The sequence below is a fragment of the Vigna radiata genome, chromosome 6, assembly GCF_000741045.1.
Source record: "Vigna radiata var. radiata cultivar VC1973A chromosome 6, Vradiata_ver6, whole genome shotgun sequence".
NCBI lineage: Eukaryota > Viridiplantae > Streptophyta > Magnoliopsida > Fabales > Fabaceae > Vigna > Vigna radiata.
Window position 1 is genome coordinate 5,975,532 of NC_028356.1, and position 27,848 is coordinate 6,003,379.

The following is a 27,848-nucleotide window of genomic DNA, read 5'->3' on the forward strand; positions in this document are numbered from 1 at the left end:
TGTTCTGATATTAAAATCTTTATTAGTGAATTTGGAGACAACAAGAACAAGGGTCAAGGGTTACAACAAGAACAAAAAATGATGAATATAAGAAACTTATTTGTATGTTTTTTGTGTTTGTTTTTTAATGACATTTGAATTATATTGTACTTTTTATTATTATTTTGAATTGTCTTTAACATAATTTTTTGTGGGAGTGAAAATTGTTTAAATTTAAATTACAGAAAGTTTGTATTTTTTTTATTTTAAAAAAAATCTAATTAAATAGGCTAGTGAGCCAACCCGTTTACCCACCAACCCGTAGTGGGTTGGGCCGGGTTCAAGTTTTTCTGGCTCGCTAATAAATGAGCCGGGTTGGGTTGGCTCACCAAGTGACCAACCCGTGGTGGGCCGGGCCGGGTCGAGCCGGGTTACCCGTTTTGAGAGCTCTACTTTTCGTATTTTGACAGTAACGAGAATGAAATATAAATCCTTAGGATTGTAGTAAAATACTGACCGAAACTTAAATCGCAATTTCTTGATGCATGTAAATTTACTGTCCTTGAGGACTTATCCACGGTGTGTTGCGCAAGTCCCCAAGATCCAACAGAAACTTCTCGAACATATTCGAGGATAACAGAACTAGCAAGAAACTCTGTAAAAAGTATAAATAAACCCAGAATATTTTTTAGAAAATGAAAAGAAGAGAAGAGGAAGAGAAAATACTCATTTTTGGTATGTCTTGGAATGAAAAAAGAACTATCTATTTATAGAACTAGGAAAGAATAAAATCAATAAATAATTTGACCGTTACACTTAAAAATTTGACTTCTGCTAATTAATAAAAATATTAACGTTGCAAAAAATATTCTTTTGCAATAACATAACATTATTACAACACAAATTAACCTAAAAATGATTTTATGCAAGGTTGAATACAGTATTCTCAATGTTTAAGCATCCACATGAAATTATCCTAGTAGGACTATTATTTTAAATTCATCTTTATTTATTTTTTAATTAATGTTGTTCATATTGTAATCTAATACAGATTTACATAGTCTACATGGGCGAATATCCGAAGGGCGTGGAACTTACAGAATCACTTCATACTAGTACCGTTCAAAGTGCCATCAGCAGGTCATATATTATTACACAATTCTAGCTTTTATATTTCAAATTTAGCTTTTATATAATTGTTGCTTTGTTTAGAGATAACACTCAATTCATATTTTTGCGTACATATAATCATTTCAATATATATGAACGTATGAGCTCGGATATACAACAATTTTCTAATAATTAAAGATAATTACAAAACAACATATAATTAGTTATAGAAATGTGTCAAACTAGACATATTTTAAATTCATAGGCTTTGATTGATTACTTCAACTTACACAGCAGATTTACACTACTAAGGGGCTTAGTTTAACATTGTTTATTTAATAATAGTTCTTTGTTTGCCTGCGTAACATTTTCAATTTCAAGTAATATTGTGACTTATTTTGGAAGGATTTTTCAATAGAATGCTCTAAAGAAGAGCAATTCTTATATTTTATATCTATTAGATCTAAAAATATGTGTTTTAACTCTCAAAATGCATTGAAACTCATGAGTCAATCTAGCTCACCATAGATTTGAGTCGAATTGGATTGAATTTTTTTTTTTTAAATTCAATATGAGTCAATTTTAAACCCAATTTACTAAGAACTCAACTCACACATATTGAACCCATGATGAGTTTGGCTGGCTCACCAACTCATATAATTTTTCTAATAAGTAGCTTTTGTTAGGTTAGTCATTTTACAAAATATTGAAATGGAGACTCGGGTGAAATTATTTTTGTATGAAATAATTAGACAATGTGAAAAATCCACCAAATAATTAATAACTCAATTTTTTTGTAGAATCAAATTTGAATCGAAATTATTAAAAATTTTGTTGAAAAGATTTTGTGATATCTTTGTGTGAATGAAATTTTATGTAGGATTGATCATATATTTAATTTAAAACCCTTCCGCTTTATTTAGATTTGAATTAGAATTTTTTTGTTATTTTTTTTAATAAAAAAAATTGTAATTAATTGAGTCAATGAACTAACTTATTTAATCCACTAATCAATGATAGTTCGGGTTGAATCCAAATTTTTTCAACTCATTAATAAATGAACCGAGTTAGATTGACTCATGATAATTCCATAATGGATCAAGTCAAAGTCAATTACCCATTTTAATTTCTCAAATTTTAACTAAAGAACTGGCAATTTCTCCTTCTCTTTTTTCAACTTTATAACTCATAATTAAAATAACTAAATAAAATTCGAAATGGCATATATCCATGCAGAAAACTTGCACCAGATACTTTGGTACACAGCTACAAGAGTTTCAATGGATTTGTAGCGAGGCTAACCAAAGAAGAATCAGAAAGAATGAAAGGTAATTTTAATATTATTTTGAGTCGATATATGTAACTGTAATTACGATGTATGCATTTTTGTGAAAATTTGGAATGTTTGGCAGGAATGGATGTGGTGGTTTCTGTTATTCCAAATAGAATCCACAGTGTCCAAACAACAAGGTCATGGGACTTTCTTGGCTTCCCTGAAAATGTCCCAAGAACGGAGGTAGAAAGTAACACAATCGTTGGAGTAATCGACAGTGGAATTTGGCCTACTTCCTCTAGCTTCACCGACGGAGACTTTGGTCCACCACCACAGAAATGGAAAGGAACATGCTATAACTTCACTTGTAATAAGTAAGTGATGTTTGTTATAACATGCTACAACACATATACCTAAATTAAAGAAATAAAATTTTCAACATAATAATTATTAAAAGATAAAACTAAACGTTGATTTACTTATAGCAAAATCATTGGAGCAAAATATTTTCGTCTTGATGGTGATTTCGCCGAGGAGGACAGAATATCTCCAACTGATACCACTGGTCACGGGTCTCATTGTGCATCAACTGCGGCTGGAAACCCTGTTAGGAATGCATATTTATTTGGGCTTGGCTTAGGAACAGCAAGAGGAGGAGTTCCATTAGCACGTATTGCTGTGTATAAAGTTTGCTGGACAAATTATTGTAAAAGTGCTGACATTCTTGCAGGATTTGATGCAGCCATTACGGATGGTGTTGACATTATATCTCTTTCAGTGGGACCTACAAAAGTCATGCACATGGAATATTTTGAAGATATATATGCAATAGGAGCCTTCCATGCAATGAAGAGAGGCATATTAACTTCTCAAGCTGCAGGCAATTTGGGTCCTTTTCCTTACACAATGTCAAATCTTGCACCCTGGTTCATTTCCGTGGCTGCTTCCACCATAGACAGAAAGTTTTTAACCAAACTCCAACTGGGCAATGGCCTAATCTTCCAGGTAATTATCCCTTTAAATTCTCCCACTTATTTTTTAAAATATTAAAAAACTGACATAAATTATTTTCCTCAACAGGGAATTTCAGTGAATACATTTAGTCCAACACAGAAGAGTTACCCTTTAATTTATGCGGGAGATGCACCAGCCGCTGGATCTAAAAGTTCCACATCCAGGTACCAGCATTTTCCAATATCTCATTTTAATTATCTGATTAAATTTCTTTTTTATTTTCTTTCTTTATTTATATAATTTAATATACTTCTTTTATTCTAAAGGGTTCAATTTGATGTCTGAATCTTCTCCAATATTCAATTTTCATTTTCCATATAATAAGTTGAATCAGTTAAAGAAGGAAGAATATTGAATTAATGGGTTACCACTTGTAACAATTTCAAATTTTATCACTACAATAATATTATAATTTATCTTTTAAAAAATGTTACACATAATGACAGTTTAAAACGGTCACTATAATAAATACTAATTAGTTTTTAGAAGAAAAAAAACGTTTCATTTTTAAATATAATGAAATTATAAAACTTTCATAAAATTTTTAGTAAATTTAATTTAATTAATCTTAGTTATTCAAGTGATAGTTGCTGAACCTCACTAGGTGCAATTAATTTCAAAACATAAATAATATTTTCAATAAAAAAAATTATTAAATTATTGTAGTGTTTTAATTGCATCTATATGTACAGTTGAAATAGTCACAAAGTATAGTTTATCCTATTCTTTATACGGTCAAACAACTGTATTCTTTAGATGGAGAAAACAATATTTGATTTTTTTTTTTAGAAAATCAAGTAATTAAATTGAACATCTAAAGAGGGAAATTGAATTTTATAAATAATTAAAAAAATTAAAGGATAATTTAATTTGATTATTTTGTGTATTTTGTTACTAATCTTTCCTTCTGTTACAATTCAAAACTCCATTCTAACATTAGCAAAAGCCTTGAAAATTATTTGGATGGAGCTTTGGTGAAAGGGAAAATTGTTTTGTGTGATGGCTATACTCCTTCTCAATATGTGGGATTTGCTTCTGGGGCTGCTGGTCTTATATTTATATTCCCTAGTACAGCCCCTTTAGTTGTGGCAGATATATATGCATTGCCAGCTATTAGCATTACCGCAAGTGATGGGGATACCGTATTTTCTTATTTAAGGTCAACAAGGTATAAAACTTTTCTTCAATCTATAAAACATCATACATTAGTGCTGTATAATTTTTTGCAATTAGTCGTGATTATCTGATTTATATGTCATGTCACCGATTATTGAGTAATCCAGCAGCTACCATATTCACGAGTTACGAAGGAAAAGATTCATGGGCCCCGTACATTGCTCCTTTCTCATCAAGAGGTCCAAATAAGGTCACTCCAAATATTCTTAAGGTAACATCATGCTACAAAGTAAAATCAGTCCAACCGATTCAGACTTATTTCCTTACATCTAAGTTTTCTGCTGATGTTGTAGCCTGATATAGCAGCTCCAGGAGTTGATATTCTGGCTGCATGGTCTCCGATTTCTCCTATTTCTGGTGTTAAAGGAGACAGAAGAGTATCATATTTCAATGTAATATCTGGAACGTCAATGGCATGCCCTCATGTTACTGCAGCAGCTGCTTACGTCAAATCATTTCATCCCAACTGGTCTCCTGCTGCAATAAAATCCGCGCTGATGACAACTGGTATTTATATAACATAATGTAGTTATCAACCTTTTATAACCCTTGAAAAATGTAGGAAAAATGAGGGTGTGAAAGAATTAATTAACTTTAAATGTATAAACATAAAGAGAAGATATGATAACCTAAAACCTAATGCACAAAGCAGTTTAAAGTACATTTTCTATTGGAAAAAAACTAGATTAACTTCAATTGTTTTGTGGTACAACTTAATTGCCAAGTATAGATGTTAAGGACCAAATTTGTTCGTTCATTATTTGCAGCTACTCCTATGAATCCTGTACTTGATGTACATGCTGAATTTGCTTACGGTGCGGGGCAACTCAATCCTTTGAAGGCAGCAAATCCTGGACTAGTTTATGATGCTGGTGAATATGATTATATTAGTTTTCTGTGTGGACAAGGTTATAGTTCATTAGCGCTGGAAATAATTACAGGAGATAACAGCAATTGCACATCAGCAAATAAAGGGTCTGTTTTCAACCTTAATCTCCCATCTTTTGCTCTATCAACCCCTCGGTCAAGCTACAACAATGTCACTTTTGGTAGAACTGTCACAAATGTTGGATCAGCTACATCCACATATAAGGCCACAATAACTGCATATCCATCTTCTCTAAATGTCCAAGTACTGCCAAATGTTTTGGCCTTTTCATCGTTTGGTCAGATGCTGTCTTTTACCCTTAAGATTGAAGGAAGCATTAATGCGGACTTGGTTTCTTTTTCTTTGATTTGGGACGATGGCACTTTTAAGGCAAGGAGCCCCGTTGTTGTTTATGTTCCATAAATCTTCTGCTACCAGCACTTGTCAGTGCAACAAAAAAACAACTTGAATGGCAAAGTTGTAAGCCTTGTAGGCTGCCAAATAAGTTTTCTCCAAACAATATTCCTGACAGTATTAGTTATTTAGTTCAAGTTCTACCAAAATGTGCCAAGGAGATATGTACCTTAATTATTACTATTTATCTAGACATTATAATTCTATCATAATTACTATTTAGACATTACAATTCCAGCTACATGTGGCATGAACAACTGATGTCTCTTTAAATGTATCTATTGTAAAGTTCAAATAAGTTTTCCCCAAACTATACTCCTTACTATTTCTTATGTAGTTCTTATGATTTTCTGAGAGTATTAGCAATGTAACAAAGGAACATATCTTTTACACATAACAAAAGTGACAAATGCGATAAATATATCAGATTATATATGTACAAATAAAGGAAAGAAAAATGCAAAAGGATATTTCAAATATTTATCTCACATAATCAATTGACCAAAATTATATGAATCCCGTCCCATTGGTTCATCACCTGCACATTTCCTATATACTGCATAAGCATAATTTTGGTCAGAGTTCAAGCAGTTAACTGAACTGTAAATAAAAAAAGTTCACTTTTTTTTTAAACTAAACTACAAAGTGGTAAAAGTTAATTTTTGGTAAAAATAATTTAGTTTTTCTAATATAATATAGTACAATAAAATTAATTATGCTCAATCCTAACATTCTGTCTATCAAGTTTTTCTGTGTTAAAGTTATTTAGCAAGTTTTGACATATGAGAATATCTGAATGCAAAAAAAGTCATCTAGTATATAGATAACTTTTTTCTTTTCAACTGGTTTATGATAGAGACAGATTTCATTTTCTTTGGTTTGCCCAAGTTATATTAGTAATAGATAATGTTGGTAGTTAGTTAATCACATTTGATCATACTTTCTTGGGTGATCTTGTCTGTTTTCTTATATTTAGTGCACCTCTTTAATATAGTGTTCATTGTCGTAAAAAATAAACTACTCAGTTTTATACAAAGTTATCTTCTAATTAAATTTATCCTTTCTAAGTATTTGTTTTATCTTAATCTCACTCTTGAAGTCAAACCCATTTATATGAAATATTTTTCAACCTACTTGTAGGTAGCTTTAATCAATTACAATAAAAATAAATTTAAATGTTAAAATTTATCTTGAGCTTGAAATTTAATTGGATCTCGATGTTGTGTTGTTTTAGAATAGACATATTTGCTGACATGATAAAACGTTTAGTAATAATTGATAAAACATTAAGGAGAGTTATATATTTAGTATTTTGGTCTTTCTATTGAGTTTTTCTTTTTACTATTTTGGTCTTAAGATATTTGAAATTGTATTTATAATATATCATCCTTTTTATATTTGAACTATTGATTTATATTTTTTTTTTTCATTTTCTCACAGTTACTTAACTAAAATAAAATAAAAGTACATAATAACTACTTTAAACTACTCAAATAGTTTCAGATGTTTTATTAATTCCACCTTCTATAACTTTTCTTGATTTAGCTTCAGACTCAATTACCCTTTTCCTGATATTTCCCCATCTTGATCAGGTTTTCTTTTATATTCAATCTCAATCGGGTTTCTTTTGATATCTTAATTATGCCTTTTGTACTATTATCTCTTTCAATTTTATTTGTTTTAACATATCTTTTTCTTTGCCCTTATATCATATTAATTTGTTTATCTCCTCAATACCCTAAAATATCCCAAAATATAGTATAATTTTTAAGAGTGTGTGGTGTTGGAGACTCCAAGTGTCACATGAGGAGGAACACACCAGTTTGATTAAGAGAGAGAATACAGCAACGAGCAAAACTTTGAAGTGAGGCTAGCTGGAATTTTTTTCCTACCAGCCAAAACAGAGAAATTAAGACAATTATTTTAATTTTAAGGTCTTATAATTAGAAGAAATAATTTAGAAATGTCAAATGGTAGATTAAAATTTTTAATCGTCTTATCCTATTTCGGTACAAAGTATACTCAGTGAACACCGTAAGCTAATTTTTGGATGTTTTTACTGAAGAAGTCCCTAGATTACCTCCTCCAAGAGAAGTTGAATTCTCTATTGATCTGGTGTCAAGACCAGGATCAGTATCTATAACGCCATACCGAATGACTGCAGCAGAGCTAGCCGAGCTCAAGAAGCATATTGGAAAAGTAATGGAGAAGAAATTCATTCGGTCAAGTGCATCACCGTGGGGTGGTCCAGTGTTATTGGTTAAGAAAAAGGATGACAACTCTCGGCTTTGTGTTGATTATAGACAACTGAACAAATTGACGATCAAGAATAAGTACCCTTTACCAAGAATTGATGATTTGTTGTATCAATTGCATGGGGTTACTGTATTTTCTGAGATAGATCTCAGGTCAGGATATCATCAAATGTTGGTTAAGGAAGGAGATGTTCAAAAGATTGGATTCAGGTCTCAGTATTGTCATTATGAATATGTAGTAATGTCGTTCGGTGTTATTAATGCTCCAACCATATTCATGGACTATATGAATCGCATTTTTAGACCCTTCCTGGACAAGTTTGTGGTTGTTGTTTTCATTGATGATATCCTTATTTACTCAAAGACTCATGAAGAGCTTGAAGATCATCTAAGGATAGTGCTCGGTATACTAAGGGAAAAGTAGTTATATGCGAAACTATCCAAGTGTGAGTTTTGGATGGAGGAAGTGCAATTTTTGGGGCATGCGATATAGGCTGAAGGTATTTCATTGGATCCAGCTAAGGTGCAAGTTGTGCTTCAATGGGAAAGACCTCGTTCGGTCACTAAGGTCAGAAGTTTTGTTGGATTGGCTGGCTACTATAGACGGTTCATTGAAGAATTCTCTAAGATAGTAGCGTCATTGACTCAGTTGACCAGAAAAGATCAACCTTTTACTTGGACCGATTGGTGTGAAGCTAGTTTTAGAGAACTGAAGCAAAAGTTAATGAGTGCTCCAGTACTGGTTATTCCCAACGCTAGCAAGCCCTTTGAAGTATTCTGTGATGCTTCTTACCAAGGATTGGGTTGCGTACTGATGCAAGAAGGGAAGGTGGTGGCTTATGTTTCTCGGCAATTAAAGGTTCATGAGAAAAACTATCCTACACATGACCTTGAGTTAGCAGCGATGGTCTTCACTTTGAAGATTTGGAGGCATTACCTTTATGGAGCTCAATACCAACTATTCAGCGATCACAAGAGTCTCAAGTATCTCTTTGATAAAAAAGAATTAAATATGAGGTAGCGAAGGTGGTTAGAATTCTTGAAAGATTATGAGTTTGAATTGTTATACCACCCTGGAAAGGCCAATGTGGTGGCTGATGCGTTGAGCAGAAAGGTTGTTCATGCTTCTGCAATGATGGTCCGAGAGTTAAGTTTGGTGGAAAGCTTTAGAGATCTAAGACTGCAGTTTAAGCTAGAACCGAGCGGTATAAAGTGTTGCAGTCTTAAGTTGACAAGTGATTTATTGGACCGAATCAAAGAGAAGCAATCAGATGATGTTGAATTGCAAAAGACTAAAGGGTTGATTGGTTTAGACCAAGGAAAATAATTCAATATAGGGACGAACGGTCTCATAATGTTCAGAGATAGGATGTGTGTCCCTAATGATGGAGAGCTAAAAAGATTAATTCTCAAGGAAGGGCATCAAAGTTGTTTTAACATGCATCCAAGCATGACTAAAATGTATCAAGACCTCAAGAAATCCTCTTGGTGGCTAGGTATGAAGAGTGATGTAGCTCGATTTGTGTCTTCTTGTCTAATCTGTCAAAGAGCTAAGGCAGCGCCTGAGTCTTCCTGGTGCTAAGGGCTTCACTTTGCACCGATCAAGACTTTGTTTTGAGCCCGTAAGTTCAAATATCTCTTCGTTCCTTGAGGTTTATGCGTTTCTGATGCATGCAAGCACTAATTGGCTTGCATGTGTTCATCTAGTTCTTCTCTGAATCTGTTTTCGGTTCCTGATGCTATAATTGGTTCCTTTTCACCAATCAGAAGTTTGTAGGAATCCTTAGAAGTTGCTTAGGACTTAAGACAACCGTGGAAGTGTAGAAATATTTGGGTTTAGAGGTAAGGAAAGCTTGTAATTTAATTATGATTCTCTGTTATAAATGGTTGCGTGCTTGAATGATGTTATGTTTGGTAATTTGGTTGATATTGGAATACTGCATGTTAGTTTGTATGTGTTGATGATATATAAATGGCATGAATTGGGTAGGAATAGGGTTTGATCATGAATGTACATAATTCTATAATTGTCGCCGAGAGTCATTCGTGACTGTTTAATTTTCCTTGGTGTGTTCAGTCTTGACTGGATTCTTTTTTTGTAGAGAATCAGTTAATGACCGATCGGTCTCTATTGTATATAATGTAAAATAAACGTTCGAACTATGTATAGTATTCTATGTCCATTTAGTAGTTAACCTAGTTAAGTTACTTAAAAATAATTTAACTCTTATATATTATAATAATCATTATAGGTTTGTAAATAAGTACTCATTATCGTAGTGGTCATATCTACTTTTACTGTTTGTAAGTGTACCAACACTCGGTCTTAGTAGTGCTCGGTCTTGTACTAACACTCGGTTTCTTCATAGTATTCAGTTTGTTAATAGTATTCAGTTTTAACAATGATCTATCTCATGAAATAAATGTTCGGCCTAAGCCTATAGTGTTCGGTTTAAACTCTTAGGTTTCGGTTAAAGCTTTAGTATTTGGTTATTTTTGATGGTAGGCGTACTATAGCATTCGGTCAACCTTTTGGTTATGTCTAGTATGGACCATTCGGTCTTAGACTTCGGTTAATAAGAAAACGATCAATATAATAATAAGGGTTCGATTCAACTAAAGTAGTTAGTTTGGTAATAACGTTCGGTCATGTTAGTCTCTAATGAATGTTATTCCACTCGGCCTCGTTCATAAATATAATGATACCTCTTTCGGTCTTATTCATGATTGGGATTTTATTATACTATTTGGTTTGATTGTATTGGTGGTTAAGTATGATGATATTTGAATAATGATATGAATTGAATAACATGGATGTGGAAGAGAATTCCAAAGAGGAATATCTCATGGATGGTTATGGAATTTTAAAGTATGAATATGGAACTTATAGCTTAGCTGACGTTTATCCTGATATTTTGTGACAACACCTTCTGGTCTCTACTTGGATTTGACAGAAATCTACCAACAACGTGTGCAATATCAGGCCTTGTACATACCATTGCATACATCAAACTACCCACCGCAGAAGCATAAGGAACTTTTCTCATATCTATCTTCTCAGCTTCGTTTGAAGGACTTTGTTTAACACTCAACTTAAAATGAGTAGCAAGAGGAGTACTTACAACTTTAGCATTCTCCATTTGGAATCTTTGCAACACCTTCTGAATGTAGTGCTCCTGTGATAGCCAAATTTTCTTCTCTTTTCTATCACGAGTGATACTTATACCAAGAATCTTCTTAGAAGCTCCCATGTCTTTCATGGCAAATGACTCGCCCAGTTGCTTCTTTAACTTGTCAATTTTGGAAAGATCTTTCCCAACAATAAGCATGTCACCAACATATAACAACAATATAATGAAATCATTCTCAGAAAATTTCCTGACAAAAACACAATGGTCAGAAGTAGTCTTCTTGCAGCCTTGCTCACACATAACAAACTCAAACTTCTTAAACCACTGCCTCGGAGCTTGCTTCAAACCATATAGGTTTTTTCGTAGCCTACACACATAGTATTCCTTGCCTTCAACAAGAAAACCATCTAGTTGCTTCATGTAAATCTCTTCTTCCAAATCACCATGAAGGAAAATTGTCTTTACATCCATCTGCTCAACCTCCAAATCAAGAGTAGCAGCTAAATTTAACACGGTTCTGATGGATGTCATCCTCACCACAGGTGAGAAAATCTCATTAAAGTCAACACCCTTTCTTTGTCTAAAGCCTTTCACCACTAATATGGCTTTATATCTGGTAGATGTAGAATTGTATTTTTACCCTTAGGCAACTTCACCAAGTCATAAGTGTGATTATCATGCAGAGATTTCATCTCATCCTGCATTGCATCCAACCATTTTTTATTTTCTTCACTTTCAATGGCCTCCTCATAATATTCAGGTTCTCCCTCATCAGTCAACAACACATACTCATTGGTAGAGTACCTTGTTAACTCTATATTTTTCCCCATTTTTTCTATGTTAATATTGTTTTTTTAGAATAATTTAGCTTTTAATTTTCTAGAATTAAGATAGATTAGTATAATTAGGATAAAAATAGAGTTTTGTTAAAATAATGTTAATTTTGTCTTTTTAGTTAAATATAATAGGTTTTTAAATAATTAGGTGATTTCTCTTTTAGAAAAATATTCAAAAAAATTAAAAATAAAATTTCATTCTTTTTAGGCTTTATTTTTCATTTTTTTACTAGTTTATTTTTTATAATGTTGCAGGAATTAATAAAAGTGGGTTGTTGCTGATAGGTTAGAAATTGGGCCGCTGTTGTGATTGGAGTTTGGGCCGCCACTTCTGGAACGTTGCACCTAATTTTTAAATTGCACTAAAGTGATGGACCGCAGCTACTGAATTGAAGCCCTTTTGGAGGAATAATGAAACACAACATTTTGTCATTGCAACAATAAGTGAAACGCAGCGTTCTGCTGGACAAGGCTGAAGGGGGTCTCTTCTTTACCATTCATTCGTGTAGAGGTTCGTTCATTTGGGACTTTCCCCAATTCCTTCACCCATGAGCTAGGGTTCGCTAAGCAGAGAGAAGAGGGTGATGCAGTGAAGCAAAAACGCGTTCCATGGATCAAATTGGAAGCTCCAAGGCCCAAAAGGAGGCCAGCCCAAGATTTTAATCAGATCAAAATTGTGATCGGAGGCTTGCAGAGCTGGATCGATTGAAGCTTGAATGGTTGAAGAGCAAGGTCAGAGTTAGTTCGAGGCACTCAAGAATATTCCAAGTCCGTTATTCGGTTCATTCCCCTTTCCCATTTTCTTTTCTTTTTCTGTTTTAGTTTTTCCTATATAAAGAAGCCTTGTAATATAGAAACACACAGGTGGTGGGTGACAAACACCACTATATACTTTAGACTCTCGATTCTCGATTCCATGCTTAGTTTAGGTTTAAAGCTTTCTTATAATAGATGTTCTTTGCTTCACTGGGGTTCTTGGTTAATTCCATTGGGTGGCAGACATTGGAGTATTCGTGGACTCTGGTGTCAACACCCAATTTCGTCCGGGTGACTAAATAATAGGACTCGTTTTTACTTTTGTTTTATTTTATTTTCATTTTCATTTTATTTTTATTTTTATTTTACTATTTGATTTAGTTTTTATTTTATTATTTGGATTTATTTTTTAATTTTCGTTTGATTTTATTGTTTTGAAAAAAAAAGAGAAAAAAAAAGAAATAATAAAAAAGGAAAAAGAAAGAAAAAGCTAATAAAAAAAAAGGAATAAAAAAAAGAAAACGAAAAAGAAAAAAAAAGAAAAGGAAAAAATAAAACGAAAAGAAAGAAAAAAAAACAAAAGCAAAGAAAAAAAAAAGAGGAAAAAAAAAAAGAAAAAAAACGAAAATAGAAAAAGAAAAAAAGAGAGAAAAAAAACGTGAAAGAAAAAAAGAAAAAAAGTTTGTTGTAAAGGGGGGAAGAACAGAATTCACTGAAGCATTATTTTTGAGCTCTCTACTTCTCTGTTCTTCTGGTCCGCACACGTTGCTTCCTCACCATTTTTCACCCTCCATTCCATCACCTCATTCATCAACTCTGATCACTCAATTCCACTACTCACAACAGATACTGGTTTTGTCCTCATCACGCACACCATCCTCACGCCATCATGGATTCTCAGATAACCCGTAACCACCTCCAAGGGATCCATCACTTACTCTTGAAAATTATCCAGCAATGATCACACACACAGAACGCCTCAGAACACAATACAAAACCTCTCTCCTTACCCATAACCGAAAAAAAAGCCATCACACACTTCATCCATCACACACTTCACCCTTTTCGGGCTCACCACCTACACCATGCTTCAACACGGGAACACACCCAACACCATTCGACCATCATCATCTTTCATGAAAATACCATTTCATCACGCTATTCGTCCTCTCGGATCACACACAGATTCCCACTCTAATTCCTCATCCCCATCAACACCAAACAGAAATCAATTCCCCATCAACACCAAACAGAAATCAATTCTTGATCAACACCAAACAGAAAACTCTTCATTACTCCAATTTGTCATTCCCCCAACTGGATTGATCCCTTCAACCATCACATACAAGGCACACATCAGGACTCTCACATTCAACCTACAAAACCAAGCAAAACAGAGACAACCAAATCAACTTCCTAACCTCCACTACACACCAATCCAGCCCATCACCACCATCCTCAACAAAACTCTATCCCTTACCGTAACCATTACAACCACTCCAGGACTCAAATCAAATTTGGTGGCAGGTACCAGGGTTGAGAATCGGTGATACTCGGAGAGGTGCATCAAAGCCTTTCTATGATCCTGTGAGGAAATAAGAAACGGAGGAAGAGGAGAGAGTTGGGCGGCATTGGCACCGTTGCGGCGGCGAAAGGCATACGTCGTTCACAGAGGCGTGGTTGCAATCACTCTCTCGCGTGAAGAGAAGGAGAAGAGAAAGCTTCTCACGACGACTCTCATGGCGGCTGCGCGACTTCGATAGAAGCAGTGACGACTGCGACGCGAGAAGGAGCTCTGGCGGTGACCGGCATCGTCACCGGCGATCCTGATAGTGAATAGAAGAGGGAACTCGACGTTGAGTGGAGGCTCTGGTTTGGTGGCACCGGTATCGTCACCGTCCGTGTTGATAGCGAACAACATAGGGTAAGAAGGTTGTTCTCGCGTGAAGAAGAAAAAGGGGGGAAGTAGGGTTTTGATGCTGTGGCCGGCGGCGTGTTGGCGCCGTGGATGGCGACGGTGGAGGTTGGCCGTGGACGTGAGCGGCGGGGAGGTATCTCTGAGTATTTTGTTCAAGGAAGGAGAAGGCCTTGGGTCTCTTGACAGCGTTTGGCAAAAATGAGAAGAAATGGGAGGAACCCCTATCTCTGTTAGGGTTAAATGGCCTTGGGCCTGATTATGGGCTGCCTTTTTACTTCTTGCCACCTTGCACGACTCTATTCGCACCTCCATTCCCTTTCTGGCAAACATTAAAAGAGGGCTTGGGCCTGGTCAGCAAAACATCTAGTGGCACCCCCAAATTTCACTGCTGCACGCCTACCTTGGGCCTGGACTAAGAAATTTCATGCTGCACCCCTAACAGACTACAAGGCCAGAAGCTTCAATATTTTTCAGCACCCCGGTTTTAATCTCTGCACCCCTATTCTTATTGGGCTTGGACTATATTGTTTTTTTTTATTGCCTTTGTTTGTTTTATTTCTTTAGCTTTGGCATTTTTTTTATTATTGTGTGTTGTTATATCTCTTTGCTAATAAAAATAAAAATATAAAAATCATAAAAAATTAAAATCAATAAAAATATTTTGGAAAGATTTAAGCACACGTGCGACCGCTCGCGTAGGCCTTGTGCTGAAGATCTTTTCCTTCTTTTTTTTATAAAAATCAAATAAAAATATTTTGAAAGGGTTTAAGCACACGTGCGACCGCTCGCGTAGGCCTTGTGCTGAAAACCTTTTCCCTTTTCTTTTAAAAATTAAAAATCAATAAAAATATTTTGTAAGGGTTTAAGCACACGTGCGACCGCTCGCGTAGGCCTTGTGCTGAAAACCTTTTCCCTTTTCTTTTAAAAATTAAAAATCAATAAAAATATATTTTGAAAAGGTTTAAGCACACGTGCGACCGCTCGCGTAGGCCTTGTGCTGAAAACCCTTTCCCTTTTCTTTTAAAAATTCAAAGTCAATAAAAATATTTTGAAAAGGTTTAAGCACACGTGCGATCGCTCGCGTAGGCCTTGTGCTGAAAACCTTTTCCCTTTTCTTTTAAAAATTCAAAGTCAATAAAAATATTTTGAAAAGGTTTAAGCACACGTGCGACCGCTCGCGTAGGCCTTGTGCGGACAACATTTTCCCTTTTCTTTTAAAAAATTAAAATCAAACAAAAATATTTTGAAAAGGTTTAAGCACACGTGCGACCGCTCGCGTAGGCCTTGTGCTGAAAACCTTTTCTTTTACCAAAAATTAAAAATCAAACAAAAATATTTTGAAAAGGGTTAAGCACACGTGCGACCGCTCGCGTAGGCCTTGTGCTAAAAACCTTTTCTCTTTCTATATAAAAATACAAAAAATATAAAATCTTCAAAAACTAAAAACATCTTCAAACAATCAATCTCTCTGAAAGAACTACGTAACCCTGATTTCTCAGTGTGACTGAGAATACGTAGGAGCAAGGTCAATCCTTGTCGGGCCCAAAAACCTAAAAAATATTTTTGTTTCTTTATTTTGTTGTTCTTGGGATAGTTAAACATTTTGCAAACATATCTTTATTCGCGCATTTAATTAAAGGTACTGCCTTAGGGCAGGCGTTGTAGGATGCTAATACCTTCCCTACACGTAACCGATTCCCGAACCCGAATTTCGGTTTTCGCAGACCTTGCCTTGTCATTTTATGGTTTTTCCGTAGTTTTCCAGAATAAACTATGGTGGCGACTCCAAAACATTTTTTCAAATAGTTTTTCTTTGGGTCGTCGTCCCGTCGCGATTTTTTCGGTTGCGACAGTTAGTTTCATTTTTTTAGATTTCAGTTTTACAATTTTTCTCCCCACCAGTTTTAGTTTTTAGTAAATAGTAATTAGGTTTAATTCTATTATTCTAAACTTGATTTTGCCAAGTCCTTGGATTGATCCCTAATCAGCCCTATGCTACATTAGTGGGGATTAGGTTTTGTTGACTTTTTGTGCGACCAAAAAGCATTTTAACATACCTCTTAGAAGGTTTTTTTGGCCTGTCAGATCTTCTGGGTTGAGCTTCAGGTAGCTTAGGTACATCACAAAGACTCTCATCGTGTGAGACATCATGTTCCTCTTCATCAACATTATCAATAGGAACATCCAAGCTATCCTCAACCTGCTGATTATCAATATCACCATGTTGTTCATCATCATGAACATCAATATCCAAATCATTAATAGACAATCGAATTGGATCAACATCAGCCACGTTACCATCTTCCTTAGGTGTAGAGTTCTCCACCTTATCAATATCTTCAATGGTTTGATCTTCCATGAATTGCACATCACGGCTTCTAACAACTTTCTTCTCAACGGGATCATACAAATTGTAGCCAAATTCATCCTGACCAAAACCAATAAAGATGCATTGCCTTGTCTTTATATCCAATTTGGATCTTTCATCCTTCGGAACATGAACAAATGCTTTACAACCGAAGACATGTAAATGATCATAAGTAACATTCTTGCCAAACCAAACATTGTCTAGCACCTCATAGTTCAAAGCAACTGCAGGACTTAGATTACTAAAATGCACTATTGTAAACAATGCCTCACCTCAGAAATGCTCAGGCAATTTTGCTTCAGAAAGCATACACCTAACTCTTTCAATCAATGTCTTGTTCATCCTCTCCGCTAAACCATTCAGCTGAAGAGTTTTGGGAGGAGTCTTCTCATGTGCAATACCATATTGTCTACAATAAGCATTAAATTGTCCACAATAGTCACCACCAAAGCATGGAATTCTTTAAATTTGTCCAACACTTTGTCTTTTCTCTGTAGTGCATAAACCCAAAGCTTCCTGGAACAATCATCAATAAAAGTAACAAAGTAAAATGCACCACTAAAAGACTTTACCTTCAATGGGCCACAAACATCATAATGCACCAATTTAAGCAACTCTGACTTCCTGGAGGGAGGGTGCTTCTTCAAGGATACTCTGGTTTGTTTACCAGCCATGCAGTGAGAACATTTCTCCAACTCTACATTCTTCAATCCTAAGAGGACATCCTTTTTAGCTAAGCAGTTAAGTCCCTTTTCACTGATATGCCCAAGCCTTCTATGCCACAGAGATGACTCTATATACACGACATTAACACTATCTTTAGAAACCAAAGCTTTTGTCCAGTAAAGCTTAGAGTTTTTCTCCCCTTTAGCCATAATCAAGTTACCTTTGGTGAGCTTCCACTTTCCAGAACCAAAGTGGTTATCATATCCACCATCATCAAGTACCTGCACAGAAATCAAGTTAAAGCGAACATCTGGAGCATGTTTAACTCCTCTAAACAACAATTGCATCCCCATGTTGGTTTGCAAGTGAACATCACCAACACCAATAACCTTATACACCCCATCATTACCCATCTTCAATACTCCAAAATCACCATGTGTATAAGATGTGAAGAACTCCTTCCTGGATGTAACATGCAATGTATCACCACTATCAATTATCCACATGTTCTCATCAGATACAAGATTAATAGTGTCATAATCACGAAGACAAACAAGGTCACCACATGTAGTAGTAGTAACACGATCACCATCATCATTATCTCTTTCTCTTTGCTTACCCTTTTTGTCTTTGTTCTCTTTCTTCCAAAAAAAATAGTTCTTCTTGATATGCCCTGTTTTGTGACAATAGTGACACTCCACATTCTTGCACCGAGACTTGGACTTGCTCCTGCTTTTATCTCTATCACTGTTTTGTTCTTTCTTCTGGCTTCTCCCCCTATTCTCTGTAATAAGCACTTCTGAATAAGATGAAGTACCTTGTGTCTTCCTTCTCATCTCCTCATTAAGAGCACCACTCTTTGCCATTTGCAAAGATATATCACCTTTAGGGTTAACACTTATCATGGAAATCCGGAATGTCTCCCACGAATCGGTAAAGAGTTTAATAGGAATAAGCCCAATAGATCATCATCAAATTTTATACCAACTTCAGCTAATTGATCATAGCGTCCTTAAAATTCACTCAAGTGATTTGAAACAGGAGTTCCTTCCTTGTACTTCAACTCCACAAAATTTTTCACCAAGTATAATTTATTAGTCCCTGACTTAGAGGCATACAAGGACTCAAGCTTATCCCATAGGCTTCTCGCATGTGTCTCATTAACAACAAAATTATAAACATTATCATCAACAAACTGCGTGATAAATCCACATACTTGTTGATGTTCAAAATCCCATTCTTCATCTGACTTGGATTCCGGCTTATTGGAAGCACAAACAGGAAGATGCAAATTTTTCACAAATAGCAAGTCCTTCATCTTGCCTTTCCATAAGTGATAATTTTCTCCATTCAAAGGAATAAATTGTGTATGTGCCTCCATTATTCACGCAAACACTAGTGAAAAAGGGTGTTTAACCTCACCAAATAGACTTTGGTTAACGGTGGACCGAAGCATATCTGCACTACGACATAGGTTGTTGCAGAACCGGTGTATAAAGTTGTTTATGCCTCAGTTATTATAGAATCGAGGCGTATAAGGTGAAGAAAATTACCAAAAATACCATTTCTAATTTTTTTTAACTTTTTTATAGGAGCATAGGCATCGAGTTGGTACTTAAATGAGACGTAATGGTTGTATTGCCTCGGTCAATGGTAGAACGAGGTAATAGGTTATGCATAAAGGTGTAAACTTGGTGCCCTCGGATCCTTTCTCGCGAGATCTAGAAGCTTTCTCTTCATCATGCGAAATCTAAAAGGTTGAAGCTTTTGCTCTTTTTCTTCATCGTGGCAGACTCAACGTTGGCAGCGAGCGCGGCGAGGCACGACAAGGACGCGACGAGGTCGTGGCGCGGTCATGACGAGGGCGCGGTGAGGTCACGACAAAGGCGTCCTGTAGCGGTGGCCTTTCTGCGAGGGTTCAAACTCCAGCTTCTTTCTTCTCTCTTTTTTGTCCCGGGTTCACAAGAAAGGGAGACATCAACCTTTATATTTTATTCTCGTTGTTCTGGTTTGGCCTTGCAGGAGCCTCCCTTCTTCCCCAAATCATTCTCGGTTCTGGTTCTTTCTCGCAAGGAGGAGAATGTCTCGGTCTATCAAAGTTTAGCGGCAGTGCATTGCGTTATAGGGTTTCGATTTAGGGTTTGGGGTCTTGTTCTTGCGTTCTTAATTTGGGATTTGGGACTTGGTTTCGATTAGGAATGTTCTTGCCTTCTCCTTTGCCTACGCCTTGGATATTTGGTTTCGATTAGGAGTAGGATTTGGTTTCGATTTGGTTTTAATTTGCGTCAACTTCTGTTGTGCCTTTTCTTTTACCTTCAATTTGGTTTCGATTTGCCTCATTTTCTGCAATAACTAGTGGTGTGTAATTATTTGTGTGAAGGTGTGAAGGTGAATGGACTTGCCTGCAAGGCAAAGACGAATGAATTTCTGCTTTCAACAGCCAACTTCCTGGAAACAAGAACAACGACCTCCTCTACTGGGTTTTTCTCTTCTTGCTGCTTAAGTTTTTGGGAACTCCATTTGCCTACATCAACTTTCTCTTTATTCAGGCGATTGACAAGAGTACATCTGTAGTGGAGGTTTTGGGAAACTTCGGGGTGGTTAATCTATAGTCATTTTTGGTTTGGTCATCAACAACATAATATTTGGATCCCTGATTTCTGAGCGGTGAGAATTAGTTTCCTCTAAGTTTTTCTGGTTTTACAAAGGGTGGTTGTTAAACTCGATTTGGTCGCACAAAAAGAGAACAAAGAATTGGTCCCCACTAATGTAGCATAGGGCAACTAGAATATCAATACTAGGACTCAGCTTATTAAGATTAAAGTGTATNCAACTAGAATATCAATACTAGGACTCAGCTTATTAAGATTAAAGTGTATAGTTAAGGTCTTGTACTTATTCTACTTATTTACTACCTATTTATTTACTATTAACTAATGCAAGGTGGGGAAAATAAAATCTAATTAAAAACAAAAAAATTGAGAAGAAATAGTAAAGAAGAAGAATATGTTTAAAAGGAAATTAAAGAAATAAAATGTAAAAAAAATAAAACCTACTCTAAACTACAGTCATGAAAAGATACAACTTGACAATGCATAAAATTCTAACAGTAACTAAAACAAAATAAATCCTAAATCTATACAATTCTAAAATAAAAAAGAAATTAAACTTCAGAAGAAACAATATCAACATTCTACATCTATTTCAATTAAAAGCAAAATAAAGGAACCTCAACGAACTTCAATCAAAATGAGCACTTAATATCCAACTAATCAGAACAGTACATCCTATACTAAACATCAATTCAACAGGAATGTAAAAGGTAAAGGAACAAACTAAAGATATTAGACAAAATCAAAGAATAGAGATAAATGTGCAATGGATTAAAGATATTAGACAAAATCAAATAATAGAGATAAATGTGCAATGGATTGAATTAAAGAGTCTCAATTCCTTTTCACAAAGACATTCCGAGAAAGTTAAGCCCATCACAAGGTCTTTTTAGTTCATGTTTCAGAACTTAAAGTGGAAATTCTCACTCAATTACTCAACCAATGCATAGTTTCACAAGAACTGAAACACAACACTGAAATTGGACTTAGTCAGACAACTATGAAGCTTAACATCTCTCAAGAAGACCTCTTGAAAATCTAAGCCCAATCCAGGGTCCTATTACTTCCAAACAGATGTAATATTATGGATGTTTTCCTTCAAAATTATCAAACACGGTTCAATAACAGCACACAATCACAAGAACCAGTAGAAAGAGAAAAATGAAAACAAAAAACTGATGAATCTTTTTGCATTGAACTCAACTCTGTCTTGAGAAGACATCTCGATAAAGAATGCTCACTGTGGAGTCATTTGATTCCAGAGGAATCATAAAATTGCAGAGAATTAGAATCCAATTCATTTTCTAAACAATAATAGAAATCAAAAGCAATAACAAATTCAACACAAACAAAGATATGAACAAGTACACAGAACAGAACTTTATTCACATGAAAATAGAAAATTACAAACAAGATACCGGAGATCACCGAATGAGAAGCTCACAGTTGTCACGGTTCCATGAATCTCATCAACGAAATCCAGAATCACGAACACAAACCCTACTCTAAGAAAAGCGAATAAAACCCTAAACTAGAGAACGAAGAATTATAGCGTAAAAAGTGTCTTGGTCTGTCTCTATCTCTATGTACATAGCAGAACCCCAATTATATAGGGTCTGAAAAAGAAAGAAAACAAAAATGAACGAAAATAAAAGAACGAGGGAAAAAGGAAGCTTGCTCTCGACGCTTTGAGGTTCTGATCGGACGATCCTCTTTCTTCTTACGCGAGCTCCACTTCCAGCCATCCGATCAGCTCTTCATTTCCACCGGTCAGCTCCGGTCAAGACACCGGTCAGGTCTCTGGTCAGTGGCACACATCTAGTGGAGTTCTCCTCTTCTCACTCAAATAAGCCCTAACTCGAGGGTTCTTTTCTTCTCTTCAAAATGAAAGTGTATTGCAAATGAGAATGAAGATAGGAGACCCCTGCAAAACTCACCGTTTCACTTAAAGGAGTGCAATTTGTGAGTCATTATGATATCATCAACATATATCAATATGTTGGCTGTTTTAGAGTTATGCTGATAGGTAAATAGAGAAGCATCACACTCGCTGGACAGAGAACTAAGCTGCAAAAGAGTTGTCAAGAGTGCCACTGAGAAAGGCATTATTAACATTCAAATGAAACACATCTCATCAATATGGCTTTATATTTATTAATCGTTCCATCAACATTTTCTTTTATCCAAAAAACCCATTCATAGCAAACTGCTCTCCTGTAAAGAGTAAAAGAAACCAGATCACAAGCCTTGTAAATAAGAGCATCATATTCTTGTCTCATAACTGAAACCCAATTTCGATTTTTCATAGCCTTTGTAACACTAGAAGGTTCAATATTCAATTTCAGTCAATAGACAAGGAGACGCAACATTCAAAAAATTAAAGCTACACATGACTACACTTCCAGTTCTCGCATTACCAGATTTTGCTCAACCATTGGTTTTGGAAACCGATCCCTTCTTTGTTGTCATTAACACCAATCTCAGACAAGGAGGCTGTCCACTCTCCTTTTTTCACAAGTATCATCAACACCAATCTCACGACAACGAAGAACACGAAAAATTGAGTAGTGACTGTTGTTGGCGAAATTTCGACCGCAACCGACAACGAGGCCCATGGCCAAACTGGATGAAGAATGTCCCGATTAATGATCTTCGAATTCCAAATTCTTAATTCCCAAATAAAATCTCTAATTTCCAAGTTAAAAATAAAATAACTGTCACGTCAAACATTCCTTATTTAAATAACAAAATCCATCTAATAAAACAATACACATAAACATATTATATGTACTCCACGTGTTTTCAAGTTAATTCCATTAGTCATAACTTAAAAAGGTTAAAGTAAAATTTGTTCAATTTTACAAATAATATGATCTCATTGACACCATTACAAATTAGAAGACCCAGTTAAAATTCTTTCACAAACTTAATGACTAACTGAGATTTTAAACCAATAGTTATTAAACTAGCAGTTTGTTTTTTCTATTATTAATGCTATAATAAATATAATATTTAATGTTGTTGAATATTCAACTTTACCTGTCACGATAATAAATGTAAAACATTAATATTGAATTTTAAATAGGTTGAATATCACTTTTCAATTATTTAATTTTTTTCAATTTTTTTACTTAATTTTAATATTTATTAATAAAGTCAGTGTAATTTCTTTTGTTAATAAATGTTAATATTTTTGGACAATAATAACTTAGCATATTGATAATATTATGTTTATTATCTTTAAACAATGTTAACGTTGATCTAACAAATGAAAATGATTATATTGACAAATATTGAAACTAAAAGAAAATATTATATAACTATTACAAATATTGAATCCAAAAAGTGTATTAAACCTTTTAAATAGTATTCTTAGCTGCTGTGTGCAAGGTGAGCTATTGGAAAGCAATTGATAGTCTAAAAAGATGATTAACATATTGATCTTTGTTTTGTATTTGGTGATGAGTACTGCAAGTCTTGGAGTTCATTGTATTCAAGATACACTCAAAGAAGATATGGAACTGGAACAACAACTAAATCTCATTAATAAGCCTTCTATCAAAGTTATTCAGGTATTTTATAATTTTCTATTCAAATTACCTTATACATTATTTGTTAAATCTAATCACATTATATAAATTAATATTCTTTTATGTTTATTGTATGTAAATTCTGAAGACAAAATATGGAGACATTGTTGATTGCATTGATATTAATAAACAACTAGCATTCGATCATCCTTTATTAAAGAATCATAAATTACAGGTACATATTTATTTATAATGTATACATTTCTTTTGAGTAGTATTAATCTTTCAATCTTTCTTTAATTGCATCTACATATAATTTAAACTTGCGTTGTTTAATTATAGAGAAAACCCAGTTTTCGAAATCCAGTTAGAAAAACTAGTATGAAGAATGTAAGAGATAAACACATATTTGGACTCGACAAAGACCAATGTCCTAAAGGAACTATTCCTGTCCGAAGAACAACAAAAGAAGATTTGATTCGTGAAAAAGGTTTATTAAATAATAGTATCTTTGTTCAAGATATTCCTGGTGTTCATGTATGTTTTCTACTTCGACTGAATTTCAAATTTTCATGATTTATTTTTATAAATATGTATAATACTTAAAACCAAATGAACTTTGTAGCTTGCAGAGGTAGCTCTTTCTTCAAAATTTAGTCCATATTATGGAGTGAAAGGAACAAACAGTATTTATAATCCAAAAGTTACTAAGAGTCAAATGTCCCTTTCTCATGTATGGGTTCAAAACGGACCTTTTAACAAAATCAGTCTTGGATGGCATGTAAGTTTAATTTTATTATTATATACAATTTTCTATAAATATTATTCAATATTTAATATTTAATTTGTGTTTATTTATATAGAAAGCAATATATACCTCTCTAAACTAACGATTTGATGTAGGTATCTCCGAAATTGTATGGTGATTATCTAACCCATTTATACATATCATGGACGGTACGAAAATCAAGTTTGAGTTTTGCTTCACATGAATATTATTCTTCACTTTATTTTAATTTACAAAGCCTTTATGTAAAATAAAAATAGAATGTAATGTTAAAAAAATATACAGAGAGACAATTACGATCAGACGGGATGCTACAATCTTAAATGTCCAGGTTTTGTTCAGACTCATGGTGCTATTTTTGTTGGTGCACCTTTTACAAATGTATCTTCTTATGGAGGACCACTTGTTGATTTTCTCATTTCTATTAATCAGGTAATGTTATTGGAATACATTTTTCATGCAATAATGTATGATACATTCAGCTGAGATAATTCTTGACGAAATTGTGTGTGTATACTTTTTCAGGACCCTTTAACTAAAAATTGGTGGTTACGTGTAAAAGATTCTTATATTGGATATTTTCCTATAAAATTGTTCTCCGGCTTGGATTCCGCAGATAAAGTAGGGTGGGGTGGAAGAACATTAACTCCTAAAGGTTCTAATAGTCCTCCAATGGGATCTGGACATTTTCCTGATATGCACTTTCATCATGCAAGTTATTTCAGATTAATCTCTTATAAAAATGCATCAAAAGATAATTACGGACCTGAAGACTATCAAATAGAAAAATTCATAGACAAACCTAATTGTTTTGGTCTTAGTTACTATGGTAATCTTCATAAAAATCTTGAATATTCTTTTCAATTTGGAGGACCAGGTGGTAATTGTGGTGATTGATTAATTTCCTTTTTTATGTGAACTTCAAAAAAATAAATATTATACCTATCATTATTTCAAATAGTTTATTTTAACCATTTTCATATTTGGATCAATATGGTTCAAGAACTACTCCTTTACATTTAATCACTAGTCTTTCTACGTTGTCTTCAATCTCAGTTATCGTTTTTATTAACCTCCTATGTGTAATCCTCAAGCCGAGTGGTGTTACTGAGACTCGTAAGAAATTTACCAAAAAGTTGTTATTGACAAATTTTAAAGTTTTCGATGGATTTTGACTGTCCATAATGTCTATTTTTCTTTTATTGTTTCACCTTTTTCTTTCTCACAATTTCAAGTCTCTGACGCCATCTTCTATTAGCGTAGTGAGTAATGAAGGTCAATGATTGTGAGTAATGATGGTCAAGGATGGTGAGCAACCTACACCCACCAAAACTATAGCGACTGAGTATGGTATAGATGAATAATGATCCTCTAAATGACTTTGAGGAAAATATGAAATTCTAAAATATTTAAAAAACTCTTGTACTTTACATATCTAAGAAACTCATGTCCATGCTCTAAAATTTGAATCATCGAGTTGAAGATTTATCAAGACTGGATTCTCCGTAAGGTGTAAATAATATAGGTTAGATGGATTGTAAATAGCATTCATGATATTGTGAGTCGTGTTGAACTCAATTTCCATAAAACTTAATTTTGTGTTAAACTTAATTTGATTTTACAAAACTTTTATATTTATTTATAGGTTTAATAGGTTCGGAGGTCCCTATTTGTGCAGTTTTGTTTCAATTAGGTCATCGAATTTTGAAGTAGTTCAATTTGATCCTTATTTATGAAAAATTGAAGCAATACAGGGTCTACCATTAAATTCTACAAACGGCGTCAAAATTGATGTCTGAGGTGGACTTAAATAATATTTTAATTAAAAAAAGTCTTGCCACATCACTACTACCCTGACAGGTCATCATCATCTCCACACAAACCCCAGTCGTCCTCTCCAACGCATATCAACACCCAAGTCGCTGTCACAGAATCATCGTCTCGCACCTTCATCTAGTAGAAACCCAACAGCCACTGCGAAAACGCCATTCTCCACCACACTCGCGCAACCATCCTCGCCGACCATTACCTCACTACCGTGAGTCGAACCCAACCTCTATCATCATCCAATTCATTCCACCATTGCGCAACCTAGAAATAACCCAGAAAACCCAATTGCGAGACTAAGCGAACCCTAATCGCGATCTCCAATTAACGCAACAACCACCTTCATCGTGCCAACATTAACGCAAACCCAGCGAGGCATAATGTCGTTGCGACACAGAAAGCCATCATGCGAACCAGATTTGTCCATTCCCCTCCTTCAGGGATTTCGAAACCTGCAAGAAAATCAAAGAACCTAGAAACAAAAACCAAAATCGCAAGTTTAAAACCCTCTGCAAAGTTCGAATCTTTCGTAGGAAACACTAAGACCCAGAGGAAGCTTCTCTGCAATGGCGTGACCAATGATTGAGTGGTTCTCATCTGTGATCTTTCAGTGATGGGAGTTTGCACATTGAAGCCACAAAAGGCAAACCCCTACGCGCTTCGCGAAGCGGAAGCCAACCCTTCGCAAATCCCAAAAGCCCCACTTAGTCCCGCCGCAGTTCATGGTGTGAGCACATACTGCAGATGTCTTTGGCTTGCTGCTCTACAAGCTGCCGCAGCAATGGCCCTTGAACTGGGTGACAGGGGTTTTTGAAGGCTAAGCCAGCATTTGAAGAAAAACTGTGGAATGGTTCGTATTTTAACTAAGATAGTGGATCAAGTGGTAACAGTAAATCCATTCAAGCAGATCAATTGGTNGGNCAATGGTATANTGCATCCTNNGGAAAGCAGGAGCGCGNCCTCACGCCGAGGAGCTTCTTCTGGAGGCCTTTCCCTCTGTCGTCCCTGGCTAAACACATAAGGACTGTGTTGACATGGCGACAGAGAAAGTAAAAAATTTCATCTCCACCTATTAAAATGTGCCACGTATTTTTCAAATGCCAGCCCACCCAGCCACCCGTTCATAATTTTGACACCGTTTACAGAATTTAACGGCACAGACTTTTTTGCTTTAATTTTTCATAAATAGGAACTAAATTGAACTATTTCAAAATACAGCGACTTAATTGACACAAAATTACATAAATAGGGACTTCCAAACCTATTAAACCTTATTTATATATCTCACTTAATATAGTGTAAATTAACTTTAGTTTTAATTGATACTA

General features: G+C 34.8%; 2 protein-coding genes across 2 annotated transcripts; both read left to right on the top strand.

Annotated features, from left to right (window-relative positions):
• Positions 1-1,800: 1,800 nt before the first annotated feature.
• LOC106763314 (cucumisin) lies at positions 1,801-5,929 on the top strand. Its single transcript, XM_014647515.1, has 9 exons — positions 1,801-1,826; positions 2,326-2,417; positions 2,502-2,736; positions 2,848-3,367; positions 3,443-3,540; positions 4,317-4,544; positions 4,610-4,763; positions 4,846-5,059; positions 5,320-5,929. Exons 1-9 carry the CDS (start codon positions 1,801-1,803, stop codon positions 5,841-5,843), a joined length of 2,091 nt encoding a protein of 696 aa, XP_014503001.1. The 3' UTR covers positions 5,844-5,929.
• A 17,908-nt stretch (positions 5,930-23,837) lies between these two features.
• On the top strand, positions 23,838-27,334 carry LOC106763315. The gene is made up of 7 exons (XM_014647516.1): positions 23,838-23,948; positions 24,055-24,141; positions 24,249-24,443; positions 24,532-24,687; positions 24,979-25,125; positions 25,219-25,408; positions 27,132-27,334. The coding sequence occupies exons 1-7, from the start codon at positions 23,838-23,840 to the stop codon at positions 27,332-27,334; spliced, it is 1,089 nt and encodes a 362-aa protein (XP_014503002.1).
• Positions 27,335-27,848: the final 514 nt, after the last annotated feature.